The sequence below is a fragment of the Polyodon spathula genome, chromosome 25, assembly GCF_017654505.1.
Source record: "Polyodon spathula isolate WHYD16114869_AA chromosome 25, ASM1765450v1, whole genome shotgun sequence".
NCBI classification, from domain to species: domain Eukaryota; kingdom Metazoa; phylum Chordata; class Actinopteri; order Acipenseriformes; family Polyodontidae; genus Polyodon; species Polyodon spathula.
Genome location: NC_054558.1, coordinates 9359613 through 9378627, shown reverse-complemented (window position 1 = coordinate 9378627; position 19015 = coordinate 9359613). Strand labels below are relative to the sequence as shown.

The 19015-nt window shown below is 40.1% G+C and overlaps 3 protein-coding genes across 3 annotated transcripts in view; 1 reads left to right on the top strand and 2 right to left on the bottom strand.

The window, feature by feature from the left end:
* Positions 1-7277: 7277 nt before the first annotated feature.
* On the bottom strand, positions 7278-9389 carry LOC121300308 (peptidyl-prolyl cis-trans isomerase-like 1). The gene is made up of 4 exons (XM_041228833.1): positions 9226-9389; positions 8544-8698; positions 7812-7880; positions 7278-7620 (listed from the first exon to the last, which is right to left on the bottom strand). The coding sequence occupies exons 1-4, from the start codon at positions 9279-9281 to the stop codon at positions 7400-7402; spliced, it is 501 nt and encodes a 166-aa protein (XP_041084767.1). The 5' UTR covers positions 9282-9389; the 3' UTR covers positions 7278-7399.
* Positions 9390-9709: 320 nt separating this feature from the next.
* On the top strand, positions 9710-15937 carry LOC121300307 (proline/serine-rich coiled-coil protein 1-like). Its single transcript, XM_041228832.1, has 8 exons — positions 9710-9864; positions 10252-10289; positions 10639-10696; positions 11002-12142; positions 13291-13423; positions 13536-13730; positions 14365-14452; positions 14832-15937. The coding sequence occupies exons 2-8, from the start codon at positions 10271-10273 to the stop codon at positions 14833-14835; spliced, it is 1638 nt and encodes a 545-aa protein (XP_041084766.1). The 5' UTR covers positions 9710-9864; positions 10252-10270; the 3' UTR covers positions 14836-15937.
* Positions 15938-16346: 409 nt separating this feature from the next.
* Positions 16347-19015, bottom strand: part of LOC121299973 (cadherin EGF LAG seven-pass G-type receptor 2-like) — a 79804-nt gene continuing 77135 nt past the window's right edge. Inside the window, exon 36 of the mRNA XM_041228267.1 lies at positions 16347-19009. Within this exon, the coding sequence (XP_041084201.1) occupies positions 18985-19009 (25 nt within the window). The 3' untranslated portion in view covers positions 16347-18984. The remainder of the gene's footprint in view (positions 19010-19015) is intronic.

The window sequence follows — 19015 nt, the reverse complement described above, 5'->3', positions numbered from 1 at the left end:
TTTGCCACAAGGACATACAGGAGGATATACAGTATGATATACAGAGGATATACAGTATGATATACAGGAGGATATACAGTATGCTATATAGAGGATATACAGAAGATATACAGGAGGATATATATATATATATAGAGAGAGAGAGAGAGAGAGAGAGAGAGAGAGAGAGAGAGAGAGAGAGAGGATATACAGGAGGATATACAGGAGAAAGTACAGAGGATATACAGGAGGATATACAGGAGAATATACAGTTTGATATACAGAGGATATGCAGAAGGATGTACAGGAGGAAATACACGAGGATTAGAAACGCACCATATCATTGATGTGGTAACCTTACTTTCCACGATAAAATAACCGAACCACCAAAGACAGTATTCACCCACTAGCACAGTTTGGCTGGAAAACCACTAATCCGGCAGCACTGATGAAGGGGGAGCAGCCTATAAAAGCTGCATTCGAAACACACACATCACCTATTAAATGTTCCCTCAAGCTCAATGAACGAATGAAACGGGAACTTGTAGAATTTTTGTTTCAGAAAATCTATGTTTTAATTGGTGTTCCGGCACTTTGTGATTTAGGACTGCACCACTGAGCTGCAGAAGCCACAGCATTTTACAGCACTGAGGAAACCCAGAGGGTTGTATCAACCGCTTACTATTAGTGTAGGTGTGACCACAGAGAAGAGGTGGATGCAATCCAGGGGAAGTCTAGAGACTCTCATTTCACACATGAGTTTACTAACTCATAGCACAGGAACAGTCTGTACTTATGCACCATTTGTTCCTTACAGATTCAAACTTGAGTAACAGGGGTAGAACAGCATGCGGTGAGAATGATCTGATCTTCTCCTCCAGTCACACACTGTGTGAATATTAATCAGGTGTTTGATCTGGAGCCAGTTTTCATTTTTCTTAGTGGCTTTAATGCCCCTGTAATAAGTGGATTTTCTCAGAAACCTTTCATCATTCACCTCCCGGTGATCAGTGTCATTAAGACATCTGCTTCTCCACAGAAGCCCACATCGCAATGGCGTGGGCTCAATATGACATGTCAAGAGGATCAGCAGTCGTATCCAGCCACAGATATCTCGTTAATTAGCAAGTTCAGTCTTTTCAATGCACAGAGACAACGTGTAGTTATTTGTTTTGAGTGATGGATCGAGATTTCTGCACATGGCTGACTTTTTTGTTTTTGCCCCATGTATTGAATAATTAACACACAACCACTGATGCATCTCGTCTTGCAACAGTTAATATTTTTACAGGTACTTTTGGGGCATTGAATCATTCTGCTAGAACAGAGCGCCCACTCTCCTGTACAGTGGTGTGAATGCACAGTTAACCTGCTAGAACAGACAGCATACTCCCCTCTATAGTGGTGTGAATGCATATTACTACAGGGCTGGCAGAAAGTCATTTGGTTGGGGTCTGGATGGGGTCTAAGAAACTCAGTGAGCTGTAAATCAGTACAAGTGTCTAGGTTGCAGTTTTGTCTGGGGTCTTTACAAAACACTGCTGTTAAGAATCTACCCTTTACTTAGTTTTGCACAACACAGATATATATATATATATATATATATATCTATATATATATATATATATTATATATATATAGTAAAAGATCCTCGCACTCACACCGTTCGTTGCCCCTTTAAAATAGACCCAAGACACTGAAAATGGAATTTACTGGCACTGACGCGCACTTTTAATAAACACAAATGAAAAGAAAACAAACACCTAACTCCCTTTGGAGCACAAACTAAACAGATACTGGTTCCTCACTGACCACAGGGCGGCTAAGCCATTTACCTGTCACACAACTCAAACTTACGTTCCACACAATCTCCCTGGTACGACAGCTCTCACTCACACACAGTCAGGCTCTTTCCTCAGCAGCTCTGAGCATACTGGCTGCCTCTCTTAAATACCCTGCACCTGGCTCCAATTTACAATTAGCACCAGGTGCAGGGGATAACTAAACAATAAAACAATTAGAAACCCTTAGCCCAATCACCCAAAAGTGCATTCTCACAAGGTTTTAGCAGGGAGGAATTTTAACCCCCTCCCTGCTATCTTACTAACTTATATATATATTATATAATATATATATATATATATTACACACACACACACACACACACACACACACACACACACACACACACACACACACATTGATTTTTTTTTTTTTAAACTGTCAACTTTTACTCCACAACATCTTCTGAAAGCAGATGAGGAAAATGGGGGGTTGGGGGAGGGGGAGTGATTTTGTTCTTTTAGCTTTCCCGTTCAGTGAAATGTGTTCCCCCCCCCATCAAAAAGCAAGATAAACCTGGAACAGGCAAACAATTGAGAGGGCAGCATGTCTATTGCAGTTCTGAACATCAGTATTCGAAGCATGCTCAGTAAGCGATGTGCTGTCTTTACAGGAGGGTACTGCTGCTGGATAGTAACACTGCATTCCCACCCAGGCAGGGCTCCACCGTTATGAAGACCTTGTCATGAAATCCATCTGAATAAAACATTAGACACAACCGGACACAAATTTTCTTGAAAGTAAGCTGTAGCATCTGCTACGAATAAAGTCAACATTCCTTTTTTTTTTTTAAAAGAGCTTAAACAAAATGCAAATGTAACATTGTTTTAAAAGAGAGCCCAAACAAAATGCATATGTGGCATTGTTTTAATAAAGCGCTTAAACACAATGCAAATGTCACATTGCTTTGAGCAGGTCTCTCAGCTTTGGGAGATCCCATCACAGTGCATGAATGTGTTGCAAGCTTACCCAGAGGGAACCTTCAGGGATGGGGCCCAATTTGTTTGAGAGACCCCTGAAGAACTGACGTCCTTGTGCCTCTGATAGGACGGGTTGGGCAATAGAGAGGAGCGAAGGGGGCTCCCTGCTATTTTGGAACAGAACGAAGAGGGTTACATTGGGGTTAGTTCCGATTAAAGAAAGGGGCACACGTCGTGATCAGGCCTGTAGGTCTCCTCTCTGGATCTGTCCAGCTGTATCTCTCTCTGGTCATTATTTAAAGATCCAAACCTCGGTGTGACTCTGATAAGGACAGGTTGAAGCATACAACAGCGGCAGAAATTAATCTATAGAACAGTGTACACTCCATCCAGTCTACAATACTCAGGCATCAATAAAATCTCAATTATTTCAGAAATATTATTTATTTTTACACATCAGTGTATGACAGCACATGTGCAAGTCTATGACTATGAAACTATATACATAATAGTTTGAAGGTGCAGAATGCAATTGATATAGATCAAGCTAGCCTCTACGTTTGATAATTAAACTGGATGCAGCACAAATGTTATTTTACATTTTCCCTCATCACATCCCACACGGAGTGCTTTGATCAAGCATGTTCAAAGCACTTTCATTTATTACCATTGTTTCAAACAGCCACAAAACGATACGCTTTGAAACAGGCAATAGGAAACTGTGACTATACATCCAGCTGTGCAGATTCAACACTTGTTATGAATCCAGACTCTCATATATAATAGAAATATTCCCTTTTTGAAAGCTGTATTTACTTCATAAAGCAGGCAGGTCATCAAAAGGACTGGACATCTGTAGCTGCTTGTACTAGGTTCCACTTTCATGTACTTGTATTGAAGAAAAGCCATGCACTCCTAACTGGCAGTGCTGGGTGATGCACTGCTGTTATGTACTATGGCTGCTATTGCTGAGATGAGGTAAAAATCTCAACAACCAGGCAAGCAGGAGCCTGGCACTTTTGCTTGGAGGTTAAGGTGCTTGCTTGTGGTGTGAGTGGCCTGTAGGATTGAGACTAATTTTATATATATATATATATATATATATATATATATATATATATATATATATATATATATATACACACACACACACACACACACACAGTATATGAACATAATTTAGATCTTAATAGAAAAAACTACATGATATCGCAAAAGTCTACCAGAAGCCATAATAGTAGTGCAGTATTTCATGATACATTTCGAAATGTCACATTTTTAATTTGTCAGTTTTTCATTAAGTGTATGGAAAATAACAACACGGTATGCAATTCAATATGTGAACGTAACATTATTCAGCAGGTTTCATTCAACTTTGAAGCACAAAGTGCACATTTTATAGGGTGATGCAAAAATTTTAGCTGTACATACAGTACAATCCTACACACACACACACACACACACACACACACACACGCTGAGTATACAGGAAAAATTATATTGTTTCCAAGGAAATGAACTGACATTTACACAACACCATTCAGATCAAGCAATGTCTAAAAGCACTTTCCAACATCTGAGCAATCACTCAGTTGCATCGGTATAATTGCTTGAGCAAACCACCCATCAGAATTGTACGCCCCAGTGAGAAGACAGGGGCTCTGTTAGAACAGGTCTGTCACTCAAACCCTGTCTTTCAAATAACCAAAATGCATACCAGGGGAGTGCACGGTGCGGTTCGGAAACGCAACACTGTTCCTATAAAAACAATACATATCTTGCAAACTAACATTATATTTAAAGTATGACTTCTATCTTTCTATGCACAAGTCTGTGCTTTCAATCAATGCATACATACATATACATTTTAACATCAGTTATTTGGGTTTCCTTGTTGCATGACATCAATAAACTTATTTATTAAACTCTGTATTTCACAAACCGATCAATGTGTTTTATTTCCCTAGTATAGTTCAATTTCAAACCTAACTACAAGTAAAGCTCTTAAATCTGTGGATGCAAGTGTAACACTCAAAAATGTAGGTATTCAAATCAGTCAGATTCTTATTTAAATTCCCTGAAGGTGCCTTTGTTCGTCATAAACCCATTATTCACTGAAGCAAAACAATCTAATTAAATTCCTTAGATAAACAAGCTTTGCAGCACAGCGCTGAAATTAGCCATTACTTAATACTGCTACATTTTCAAAATTACACACTACCTAGATTGAGAGTAGCCAGCTCCTGGAAAAACTGTGGTGCAGATTTACACTGCCCCCTACTGGAGCTTGTGCATCAATTATTAATTTATTTCATTTTAAAAAGAACTAGCCGTATATAAAGCAGGGGTGGATCACTCTGGAGCCTCTGGGGTTTATAGGTATCATTAAATAACTAACTGATGAAGACCTGGCAGGATAAACTGGTTCAATGGATTAATTTAGGGTAGAGGCGGAACAAAGACAAGGAGGTCTCCCATCTCGAGGACCGCGATGCTGGATTGAGGTGGACTAATATAAAATCCAATTTCCTTTCCAAGACTGTGCAGACTGAAGCCCAGGATTGCTGCAACAGATCAAACCAGCATCTTCTCTTACAAAGCAGCAGCAGATTGAGAGGCAGTGTGGTAAAGGACTGATTTCTAAAGCAAAGCACTACAGATACTAGAGGATTACCCTTTCCAATCCTGGACCTTGGTCAGAATCACTTGAGCTAATAACAAACAAACATTGCTTTCCTGAAAGACTCGCCTTTATCTCACCACTGCATTCTGCCTGCACTTTGTTTTTAATTTATTTTATTTCTTTACCAGTGGTTATCATAATGCTGTCCGAGGGCCACATGACGCCTTTGGGGGCCCCAAGGTGCAGCCCTTCCTATTATCTCCATGTAATGTGGCTGTTCTATCTAGTTTGCAAACCCCCTCAGTTTGCCAGAGCAGCAACAGAAGTTAGTCTAACCAGCACACAAACCTAAAGCATAGCTGAGCTACCACTAGTCATGTAAACACTGGAACACATTGGGAATGCTTGGTAACCACTCATAACTCAAGACAAGTACTTCAATAGAGTCAACAATAAGAGCGTACAAACTCTGTATAAACACTGTGGCCAGCATCTGTATCTCAGCCATAGACACAAGTCTAAACACGTGACATTTAAACTACTGACACCCCTGAACATATGCACCTTTCCAACATAAAAACACATAAAAAAACCTCCTTGCTGAAATGGTTTCTACACACGCATTAGCAGCAATAATAAAGGGTAAGAAACAAATTGAAAATAATAATAATAATAATAATCTTGTTGTCTGCAAAGATAATTTTTCTTATAAAATAAAGGGGCCATGTTTCCTACCGAGTCACACACAAAAGTGAAACTGGCTGATAAAGGGCATCGCTAGTAAAAGCCCTTACAGCTGGAACATGGCTTGTGGATAAATCAACAGGCCGACACACTGGAATGCACTTTCTCTTACAGAATGGGGGGGGGGGGGGGGGGGGCAGACTGACAGGTGTGCAAAATGCTATAATCATCTGTAAAAAGCCTTAATAACTGCAGGGACTCGCTCAATGGAAGGCTACTATTTTAAGCTTGTTTACATGGCAGCACTAGGCTATTTAATCTAAATTCTTTATTAAAGCATCATTTTTTCCAAATTAACCTTTTCTCCATGGCTTACTTGCCTGGATTCCCAAATGCAATGCAGGGTTATCAGATCTGTTAAGCTTGAACATCAAATGCAAACTACACAAACCAGAGTCATTTTTTTTTTGTTTTACTGCCGGTGCTTGTAACATTTACACTATTTACCAATATGCAGTACAGCATGTATTGGCAATCAGAATTGTGGTGGTTTTAAGAGGTAGAATACTGTACCTGGCAGGAATTGAGCTTTCTGATTAAACTGGTGAATTGATGGAGGGTGTGGTTTACAGAACGTGTCTTCAAGGAAGGAGCCCTGTACTTTTAAATAATGTTTTGATACATTACAAAGAAAATGCCCAAGAAACCACTTGTTCATATAAAATACATACAAACACGTTCCCATTCTTTTTTATTCTAGTATGCTGAAGTGATTGCAGAGCTTTATTTCATTGTTTTTAAACACTGCTTAATGTGATACATCCCAGCACCAGGCACTTTACTCTTACCAACAAATTGCAAGCAAGATCTGACAATGCCCTGTATAAAATTAATGAAGCGCTTGCGTTGAAACCAACACACTATACTCGGAGCAATGAGATTAGAACGGGAGCCATGGGAGACCTAGCATGCTGTGTAATCCGATGACCCCCTCCATCTCCAACCCTGGTCCTGGAGCCACATATCCTGCAGGTTTTACAGGTGTCTTTACGTCATCAGTGGCTAAAGATCTGGAACAGCTGTTAATCTTGACTAATTATGCCCATAATTGGTGTAATGGAGTAATTGAGAACTTGGCTGAAAGGAAAACCAGCAGACCCAGTAGCTCTCCAGAACAGGCTTGCCCTATAGCATAATCACAAATAAAAAAAAAAAAAAAAAAAAAAAAAAAAAAAAAAAGACATTTATTCTCTTAAAAAAACTATTTAACAGAAATCAGGCACCAATAACTTCCTGTACAAAAAACTAAAACCATCCTGCTGACGTACAAGTTCTTGTGCTCTGCTGGTCGTCAGTTTGGTACATATGCCTTTAATATTTTGACATCGTCCACTGGCCGATCTTGGGCGTTTGTCTCCACCATTCCAACACGGTTCACCACATGGATCCCCTGGCACACCCTCCCGAAGATAGTGTGCTTGCCATCCAGCCACTGGGTAGGGCCCAGAGTGAGGAAGAACTGACTGCCGTTTGTGTCCGGTCCTGCATTTGCCATTGCCAAGATCCCTGCTCCTAAATGTACAAAAAATAAATAAATAAATAAATCACCTTCACCACATTAAAAGAAATGACTACCAAACCATTACTTTAGCATGACAACCTATTCTGTTTTAACTACAAAAAAAAAGCGATCAAAATATTGTTCTTTAACTGCAATGTAAAGCTATCCTGGTCAATGAAATAATAATAATAATATAGTATACCTGTACATTTCAATTCTGGGTGTAACTCGTCTTCAAACTGCTTCCCATATATAGATGCGCCACCTCGTCCTGCAAGCATAGGAAGAACCCATAAGTTTCCCCTATAAGACAACACAGAGAAAAGCAAAGCTAGTGTCCCCCCACTGACCTCAGCTGAACTGAAATACATCCGGCTGCTGCCTGCAATCCCACCCATTACTGGCGCACTGTACTAAGCTATGTTGTATATTAAAACTTGAACTAACAAACCAACCATTCTTTATGACTCAGAGTAAGCAGGGGTCTAATGAAGCCATTCCCTGTATTAGCAAGTCTGGTTTGGTAGTTAGAAGACTCCAATTGGTGTACCCTGCTTCCCTGACAAGCCTGGGGTGGGCTGCAAATCTCAATGCAGCTGCAACCACAAGAGTCCACAGAAGCGCTGGGCAGCACTCATCAGGTTAGGTAGTGACAGCTTTATACGTTTGCAAAAAACAACAGGTTTCAGGTTTGTGTTTACCTAAACAAAAGTATAAACTCTTAAACATAAACCATTACAAAGAAGATGAGATGGTGTTTCTCAAAGCTGCTGTCAGTAGTTTAACATCATACCTTTGGTTTAGAGAAATGGAAGCGGGGTAGTTGTGTAAAGAATGTGTTTGTGCAAATACTGGCACTAGCGAAAACAGGTTTAGTGCCGGTAAAAAATCCTATACGAAACGCGCTCTGAACAAGAACACACTTTAGCGTTACCTGTCCCGCTTGGATCCCCGCCTTGGATCATGAAGTCCTTGATTATCCTGTGGAACTTGGTCCCGTTGTAATAGCCTCTCCTCGCTAACTCGGCGAAGTTCTTGCATGTTTTAGGGGCGTGCTTCCAGTACAGCTCAACAGCAATGGTGCCCATGCTGTGGAATGCAACACGTCTGTTTGTTAGTTTTCTCAGTTCCCTAAACTAGCCTAAATTAGAAGAAATAGCCAGTATTGTATAATGCTGCATCTTTATAAAAATAATTTCTATGACACTTACAAATTACTTGCTGCCACATAAAAGCACTTTTATTGACTTACCAGTTTCCTTGCAACAACGAGTATTTTATTACGTAATTCATATAAATGGCTTTGCATGTAAATGTTACAAACTGAAAATACTCAAAATAATACAAACACAAAGTTAAACTATGACTGGTGTGTTACCTATCTGTGGGTATCACTGACACACACACACACACGGTACCTGTTTGGGACTGCGATTATACATACTATACCGTTTCTAAAACATCAAGACAGGCTAAAGAAAATCGTGTTTACAAATAAAATCAGCGGCACGTAAAACTGCTTGCATTATTCATTCACCCGTGCATTACACCACACGCCGAGCGCATCTATGTTGTTGTGTTCAATACGAATATATTAATTGCTGAGGTTTACTCACGTTGTCTCTAGGATGACAATAGGCGGCTGCCACGAATCCGGAGGAATACCCGACATATCTGATGTGTAACGATTTAAAAAAGTTAATACAAAATCTACCGCGCAGACCAAGTTCAAACGGGGAGATATTAAAATGCAACCCCCCCCCACCCCCCACTTCGTGTGCGGTGGGTACTATCTGAATTCAGTTCCGACTGATTCGACCGTGCTCCGACGCGCAGAAGAAAGGTTCCCCACAGACAAAGATATAAACCCCAACATGTCAAACTACAGCTGGAATAAAATACCCTCTAAAGCGTGTGCTGTGTTACAATGCATGTGTTGCTTATACAGACATACAATGTATACAATATTGTATTGTATTGTATATACTGTCTCTGACTTGACGAAACTTTATTCTACCACGTGTGGGCGGAGCTCGAGTCAGCTCATCCAATCACGAATCGAGTTCGTTAAATTTAAAACTGCCCCGTCGTAGTGTTTAGTTATTGGGCGAAAATGACTTGTGGAGTTTGTAAATAAACGTATCATTTACAATAAGACACCATTGATAAACAGGATCGGTTTTATTTTTACAAGCAAGCAAGCGATCATCGTGATATATTACTACGTATAGACAGGGTAGGGTAGATCTTTGAAGGTGGGTTTAAACTTAAATATTTTCGGAAGACGAAACTTGGTATGGTCTGTATCTGTTCACTTGCACAGTATGTTGGTCTTCATGTTGTTAGTACCAGGGTGATTCTTTTTTAATGATTTGTAATTAGTAGTTAACGACACTGTTGATATAAATACTGTGTTGATTAACATTTCTGATGCTTGTTTTTCAGAAATCCATGTGGTCTTTGTTTATACCATGTAGGCACCCTCACTTCATATTTTACGCCACTGAATAATGTATTTCTGATGCTCAACAAGATGTATATTATACTATATAGATATATATATAATAATATATAGTATATATATTATATATATATATAATATATATATATCCATAGCATACTATATCTCTATATCTCCAAAGCAGGCACTGACTACACACAATGGAACAGGCTGAAGAAGGTAAGTCAGTGATGTTTCGTGTTTTTGAATTACAAGTGCATTTGTACATATGTGTATTCAGTGACGTCAATTATGTTTCAGTGAAAGAAATATACCTGCTATCTGTACACTTCAAGTTTGCAGATGACCTTTCTGATCCACGTTCTGTGTTGTTTTTTTTTTTTTTTTTTTTTCAAAGATTTCACATACAACTGAACTGTGATGGCTAAGCACGCATTTTACTCACAGCGAGAATAAAGCAAGCATTTTCACAGCGCAAATTGCAGGGAAACCTCGTGTTTCATTTCTATTACATAAGCTTAATGGATTGTTCAAAATGATTGTAAAATATGTGTGTTTTTATTTTCAGATATATCACTAATAACAGAAGAAACCTTTGAGTTTGGAGTGGATTCACCTTCAGACAGGTATGTCTTTACTGTAACCACAAGGATTTGCAACATTTTACCTATAGTGTCTGTAGTGTATGTTTGTATGTTTGTGTGTGTGCTTGTGTGTGTGTGTGTGTGTGTGTGTGTGTGTGTATATATATATATATATATATATATATATATATATATATATATATATATATATATATATATATATATATATCCTGAAGTTTGATAAATCAGACGTTTATAATTTTTAAGTGCTGACCGAATGTCTGACACATTTTTCAACAGCAGTAAGACCCAAAGTGCCTGTCTCTTTAAAATGTTTTTTCCTCCAGCCTGGAGGTCAGTCTGGAAGAGGAGGATGAGGTCTTCATTGGGCCTGTGAAACACGTTGAGAGGTGTGTGGCCAAGAGCATTGACCTGAACATTCAGAAGAGCGGGGAGAGCCAGAGGAGGAGAAGCAAACAGGGCTTGTGGAGCTGGAGCCCCCTGAGTGCAGATAAACTGGAGGAGATCTCCAGGGAGGCCAACCGACTGGCCATGCAGCTGGAGAAGAGCAGCCTGAAAGAGAACACAGGGATTGGGGACAGGAACTCACCGCTAGGGGAGGCCAGAGCCAAACTCAGGGTGCTGAAGGACGAACAGGAGTACAGGAAAAGCTCCCGGAGCCCGAGACGGGAGACGTACCTGGTGAAAAACAGCCCTGTGAAGTCACTGCTTCCCTCTGTAGACACAGAGAGTGTGTGCGTCTCCCCGCTGGCATGGGCACACTGTGAGGATGTTCACATGGCTGGCAGCACTGCCCTCGTCCAGCCCAGGCCATGCAGTAGAGATGAATCACTGGAAAAGCTCAGCAAGAGAACAGCCACTCCCAGCTCCCCGGCGTCTAACAGACTGGCACAGGATTCCAAGACAGCCGCTGGTAAGACTGCTTGTTCACCAGCTACCAGCAAACTGTCAAAGTGCGAGAAAATCACACCAAGCAAGTGCCCATGCTCATCCACACCTGACAAACTGCAGGGAGACCATACTTTGACACCCAGCAAAAGTGCCTCCTCTCCAGCATCTAGACAACTGGCAAGGGTCGACACACCAACACTGAGCAAAAGTGCCTCCTCTCCAGCATCTAGACAACTGGCAAGGGTCGACACACCAACACTGAGCAAAAGTGCCTCCTCTCCAGCATCTAGACAACTGGCAAGGGTAGACACACCAACACTGAGCAAAAGTGTCTCCTCTCCGGCATTTCGAAAACTGCCACTAAGCAGGAATGTGCGCTCACCCACATCTCGAAAACTGCCAAGGGAGGACAAACCCGCGCCATGCAAGATGCCATCCTCCCAGCTGTCTCGCCAATTGCCAAAAGAGGAGAAAATGACACGAAGCAAATCTGTTTGCTCACCAGTATCCAGCAGATCACAGAGTGGTAAAAAGACAACCTCAGTGAAGGCATTCTGCTCCCGAACTGAGAGAAAGGTATTTCAAATGCAAAGCAAACATTAAGCAGGGCCTATATTTATCATGTGATTTATCAGCACAGAAGTGTCCGTGCGAATGTTCGGAGACTCACGCAGTCTGCACCATGCGCTCCATTGTTTCCCTGAGTTAGAATGATGGTGTATTATAAGAGAAGATCAAACTCCCACTAAATCAGCCAAAGATCCAGTCAGTGCACTGTGTAAAATAATAATGTTCTCATTAGGGTTATGTTATTGATGCAAGTATTGCTGAAATTGCATTGTTTGTCACATATAATTGTTTCATAAACTATATTCAGGTTCTGTCTATTAATGGCTTTTTGGCCGATAGTAGCTTAAAGGCACATCAGACATACAGTAACTGGCATTTCATGAGCCTCTTTTAGCACATGGCTGCGATTTTAGACTTGATCTTTTCACTCTGTCCTTGCTACATTCAATTTCTCTACAGTGAAGAAAAGCAGACTGGAGCAAAAAGGGATTTCCATTAAATTGCTGGGCTCTCCAGTACTACCGGTCCTGTACTCATGTAGCACTTAAAGCATCAAGAGTGAATTCATTTAATTTCATGACCAGAAATCAGGACCTTTCAGTTAATGCGCAGGTTATATCGGATGCCCGTCTCCGTTTGCTAAATGCTGTGGCTCAGTGTGCAGGTGGATCCCATGATTCATTTATTCTTTGAAATGGCAGTGTGGGCAGATTTACCATATATGGTTATATAGGGACATTTCGACATGGGAACAACCTTAGTGACATTGAGATTTTTTAACTGTAGGCAAGATTGATGAATTAGGATTTAATTGTGCATGTGTCAGATCTAAACAAATCAAGTTTTCACACACAAATGCCGACTACAGGCCTAGGTTACTAATTTCTTTTTAATCATTTAATGACGAGATGAATTCCTCAGCTGTGTGCGTTGACCAATCTTAATCTTTCCTCTAGTTTTCTTCTCCTCCAGTGTGTTTAATAGCCTAACCTGCCTTGTCACAGAGACGTCTGTTTGTTCATCTACCACGACTCTGGTGCACTTTCAGGTTAATGAGGAGATACAATCTCCTGTGTAATCATTTCAACACAATTGCCTGGGAACATTGTCAATTATTAAATCATGCATTCAAATAAAACATGTGATTCTTACAGGAAGACCTTCACTGTGGCTCCACAGTTAAGCAAAAAGAAAACACTTCTGTAGCCTCTTCAGTCTCCGCCCATCAGAATCTGAACTCGTCGCTAGCCGGGAGACCTGGGGCCGCCCCAATCGCCTTACACTCAGGTAGGGCCCCTGTGAAAGGGGCAAAGTGGGAAGTCTGTTTATTGAAATGATTTGAGTTCTTCTAATGTGACATCAGTATTGTAATTTATATGTATTCATTATCATTTTATAGAGAAATCTAACACATTCAGAGAGAGAACAGGCATCCCTGCGCCGGTCAGCAGGCTGCCAACTCTGTCAGCCATGCTAAAACCCTCAGCAAAGTCAGGGGGTACAAGCCATCTGCAGCCCCCCAGCGACAGAGCTCCTTCTGGGAATGGCTTAGCAAGACCAGGGTCCTTGACACAACCCAAGGGTGGGCTCCGAGGTAAGACACTAGCACCTTTACAGCAGTGGATTTCAGCCTGTGGTATGAGTACCAGTACTGGTACGTGACTGCTTGCACCTGGAACACACTGGCAGGTGTTCTTCAGGACAATATGATTCCTCAACTACAGTACTTCTTCAATCACACCGTCATGTAATCAGAAGAGCTGTCTGTGTTACATGCTGTCAGATCAGGACTTCACTAACACTGAGCATGGGAGCTGCAACATGCTGTTTCCATATTACAACATGTGGTCACCAATTCCACACACAATACATGCAAAATATTTTAAATGTAAACATGCCGAGTTCATTACAGTCATCAGCTGCATGGATTAACCATTCAGAACAGGGCAACAAACAAGCGAGTACAGACACAGCAAACCTGCTTGTAATGGGGTAGATCTCGCTTTTACAACGGCTGTTTAAGATTGCACCTGCTGGCACTTGAGATGAAAAGGGTGAAAACCACGGCCTTAGCGAATACCGATATCTCATCAGCACTGTTTGGAATATTGCCTTGTAATAGTACTGTGAGGTTCATGTTGTGAAATCAACAGAGACAGAATAATGCAAATTCACTAATCCTTGTCCTGTACTGCAACACGTTGTTGGTTTCCCCATTTCTATTGCAGCTCCTTCAGCTGGACAGTCTAATCTTCCTACGTATGCAAATCGAAGCAGGCTGGTCCCACCTAAGAAGGCGACACAAGCAACTGAACGGTAGTTTTGCTATTAATAATAATAATAATAATAATAATAATATATAATAATAATCTTTTATATAGGATTCATTAACTGCAATGAATTGCCCACAGCTGTTGACCGCTCCAGTTAGATGACAAAAGTGAATTGTATTACCCTTATGTATCTCATGCCATGTACATATTCTAAATCCAGAGAATTAGCAGACCTTGTAGTAAATGTCATGTTTCTCCAAGGGCAGCTGTGCAAGACATTCCAGAGATATTAAGAAGAAATGGACAACCGAAGGGCAATCCATTCTTTAAGCCACTTCGCATCTCATTAGCCCGTTAAGAGATTTAGAAATGAAAAAGATTTGTCTTCTATTGATTACATTTTTTTTTTTGATTGGTTCCAGTTGATTTGCCCTCAGGATTTACAGCGTACTTCAATGCTTACTGGACGCTTCAGCAATATACACGGTGACAAAGAACTGAAAAATCCAGTGTGGCCACTAGATGTCACTCTTGCTCTATGTAATCATCACCTGTAAAGCTGGCTGCAGCTACCTAGTATATTGCAAGATATTTCAGATCTACTAACAGTTCAGCTACAATGAATAAGATAAGGAAGATTTTAAAGCCTTGTTACTTCACCCTTAATTCATCCAACCATATGCAGCTCCTGATAACTATACAAAGAAGACCTCTTTTCTTTATTGTAATGTAATTTTCCTGTAATTGTGGGATTTTAAATAGCTGCTTTTGGATGTTGCCTTACAAGAATTGCCAATGGCTTTTTGTTGGCACATATAAATAGAGTAGGACTTGGAAAATGAAACCGAAGTATTAGAGGCAGAGACATGACAGCCAGCCTGTGAAATGAATAACATTGTGATGGGGTGCCAGCCCGCCTTTATAATTTGTGTTAGTTTTTACTGTTTTCATTATGATTTTCGTGATAATGCTTGTGTTTTGGATCGGCAAGGAGGGGGTTAAATTTCTCCCTGCAAATACATGTGAGAATGTGGCTGGAGCTTTAATAGGCTAATTGTTAATTATTGATTGGGCTCTAGCCACAGACTATAAAAGCCAGGAGGAATCCTTTGTCTGGGTGGAGTGGTTTTGTTTGGAGAGAGACACAGAGTGCAGGTTGTCAGCAAATGAATGAATGAATGAATGAATGAATGTGTGTGTGTGTGTGTGTTAAATCTAATTAATGTTTTTGTGTAATATTTGTTTTTATCATCCATAACTTTCATCACTTATTCAAAAGGTGTATGGTAGTAAATGAGAATAAAACCGCTTTGACCTGAAGTTTTTATCCAAGTTTTTATAGGATGTCAGTGGATCTTTTTAGTATTTTTATATTAGTTTCTTATAGCAAAGCCAATGTATAACTTTCTGTAACGGAAATGTGTTAACCACTCATGCGATTATAAATAAATGTTTTATTTGTTACTAAATATGATCGTAAACGTTGTCTTTCGTATGTGTACTGTAACAGGCCTGGGGTCAATTCCTGTTACTCAATTCCAATTGCTTTTTAAAATCCATTCCCAATTCTAATTCCCATTCCCTTTTAATAAATTCCAACACATCATTGATCAAAGACTGCAATGAGCAGTTTTCTGTTAAAATGAGCTTCTCACAGTGGCAACAATTTACTTACACTAAAGTCCCTGTTAATCCATTAAACTGGCTTCAAATGAAAGTGGCTTCACAATTATCATTATGTCTCTAAAATATTCTTTGAAGGAATTGGAAATTGATTTGAAGGAAGTGGAACTGATAAAGAGGGATTCCTTGACCCTGCCTCTGCACAGCACAAACCAACTTGCAAAAAAACTGAATAAACCAGAGCCTTTTTAAAAAAAGACCGTCTCCAGCCACACCTGAGGGTCATGAACACAGCGACACAGGGAATTCAGGACTCCAAAAATCCCATTTATTGATCTAAATGCAGCGCTGGTCTTCCATCACTCTATACAGTAATAAATAAAGAACAGCTAACAAGAGCCTGGATCTCTGCAGTCTGAAATGCAAAACTATCCAAAGAAGAGAAAAACTAAAGCCTGTGTCTCAACATACACCAGGAGAATGAAATAAACATCATGGCCAAGTAAATGAATCAGTGTGAAAACAATTACCAAAGCAAAATAAACGAGTTCGCTGATGACTGATATGGGAGCCTTTGTCTTTGGTGTGTGTGTGTGTGTATATATATATATATTTTTTATTTTTTTAATTACCTATTAATTTAGCTACTTAGCCTTTCTTCAAATGTTCAACATCATCCAAAGTTTGTATTGAAGCATTTGTAGGTTGTTTTTTTTTTTTTTTTTTTTTTTTACAGATCTGAAATATGGGTGTGAAATACAAAAATAATACATGACACTATTGTATTTGGAAGGATACACTCTTACACAGATCTTCCACTACAAATTATAATAACGATACAAATTAAATGAAGAATGTAAACCCAGTGTTTTCTGCTTTTGTAATTGCAAAGTAAAAGAATTTTAAAAGTCTGGCAAAAGAATCTGCCAAGATTGATACGGTCAGGTGATTTACCTGCATAAAAACTACACTTACTGCAAAACCTACACTATGTACACGAGCAACCAATCTGTACAAATTTACTGTTCGGAAATTAATCCAAAGTCCAGCATCTCTCTTTTTTAAGTGGTCAGCAATTTAAAAAAAACAAAAAAAACTTTGAGGACTCAAGGAGTATTTCAGCATGCCCTGACAGCAGCTCTTCCAGTGTGCCTGTTCTGTACTGTGTAGACCCAGTGAAACGGTGCAAATTGTCCATTTCAAGGGTTTGCTTCCATGACCCCCCACCTACTCAAATGCATTGCCAAAATCTCCATGCTGCACAACTTGTGACACATGTGATGATGCATTGAGCACTGCCTGGTTCTTACAGTGCAGGCTGAAGCAAGGTGAATTGCTATGATTATGCTTTTCATATTGAAAAAATAGTCTTTCTTTCTCTGGCATGCAACACTTTAGACATCAGAAGTTTTTTTTTTTTTAATCTGTACAGTGGTATACATTTTACACAAAAAAAAAAATGCTGACATCTATACAATATAAACAATTCTGACATAATACAAGAAGCACTAATGCATTTGTCTTGCATGTGTTTAAATAAAGAGATCATTCAGCAAACACATCCAATTCTAATTCACAACTGCTTTATTTTTTTATTTTTTCTCAAGTCAATATGAACAATTCCTATAAAAAAAAAAGATTTCCAAATAAAACGTAAAAAATCACTGTTCCGAACAGGGATCACCAGTAAGACAAACAATTCCAGTGAAAGTACAAAACGAAGGCTAAGCGGCTGAAGGCATTTCCATAGGCAGTCCCTGTGGGTTTGGATTCCAGACCCTCCAAACGACAGCAGGGTTATCAGTGATATGATCAGGGTCGTAGCTCTTAACCACCACTCCCTACTGGCTGTCTAACTATCCCACTACAGGTAAACTAGGGAGGGAAAAGTCTTAAGTAAATACATGTCCGTTTTTTAAATGTTGCCAGCTTATAACCAACTCGAACCCTTCTCCAAAGAGGACTTGTGTTTTTATTATTGAAGCTTAATAGAACTGTATTGTTCTACACCATAGCAAGTCTGAAACACCATAGATGCTGTAACAAAATCAAGCAAGGCTTTCTGTGTCAAGGGTTGCTCCCTCCCTGCCCTCCAATGGCATTTATTAACTTAAGACTCGTCCTGCTCAAGCTAGGACTGCTCTGGAGAACCAGGCATAATGCATAGGATGTGCTTCCTCTCGTCAGTGCCCAGCGTTCCGGATCCACTGCTGCATCACCAGTCCCAAAGGGATCCGGGTTCGACATTAAACACAAGACTGGCCACAGCAGGGTTCATTGTAATCAGGCTGTGCCCTTCCGTTCCACGCGCAATGCACACCTGAAAAGTCAATATTAAAAATCGCAGGACTGGACGCGTGGCACTTATATTAATAGTTATAACCAAAATATATCTTTTTCTGTGCCGTAGAAAGATTATGACCAGTAAAGTACAGCCCCCCAAAATATGCACAGACATAGCCCCAGTTCCATAGAAATCCCTGAAGGTTAAAATCATTAGGTTTGCTGACCAAGTGGCTAAAAGTTCATTAGCTCAGTTCCTTATTCAGTTAAAGGTTCCAACAACGAATCAGGTTTGTCCAAGCCAGTCAAATAAAAGTGCGTCCATTTCAAGTATGTATGTATGTTGTTAGTTATATATATATATATATATATAAAATCCAGCCAGCAGGCCCCAACTGGTCTGAACCACAGCTTCAGCTTGGCTTCTTCATTTGGCACTGATTTGATAAATAAAATAAAAAAAAGAGTCTTGAGGCTTGAGAGAGGGGTTTTCTTCTGAGGGGAAAGAAAGAAGTCCCTTACATCTCTCACTTGACAGCTCCCCAAACTGAGCTGGGTCCAGCCTGAGTGCAGGCACAGCGCAAGCTCTGTGGGGCGTCCGCAGGCTCTGTGAAGTGAATGAGGTGCGGCCGCTTCTCTGGGTGAAGTCCAGTGTTTCACACGACTGCTTTATATTGCAGTCTCGTTACTGCTGCTGCTT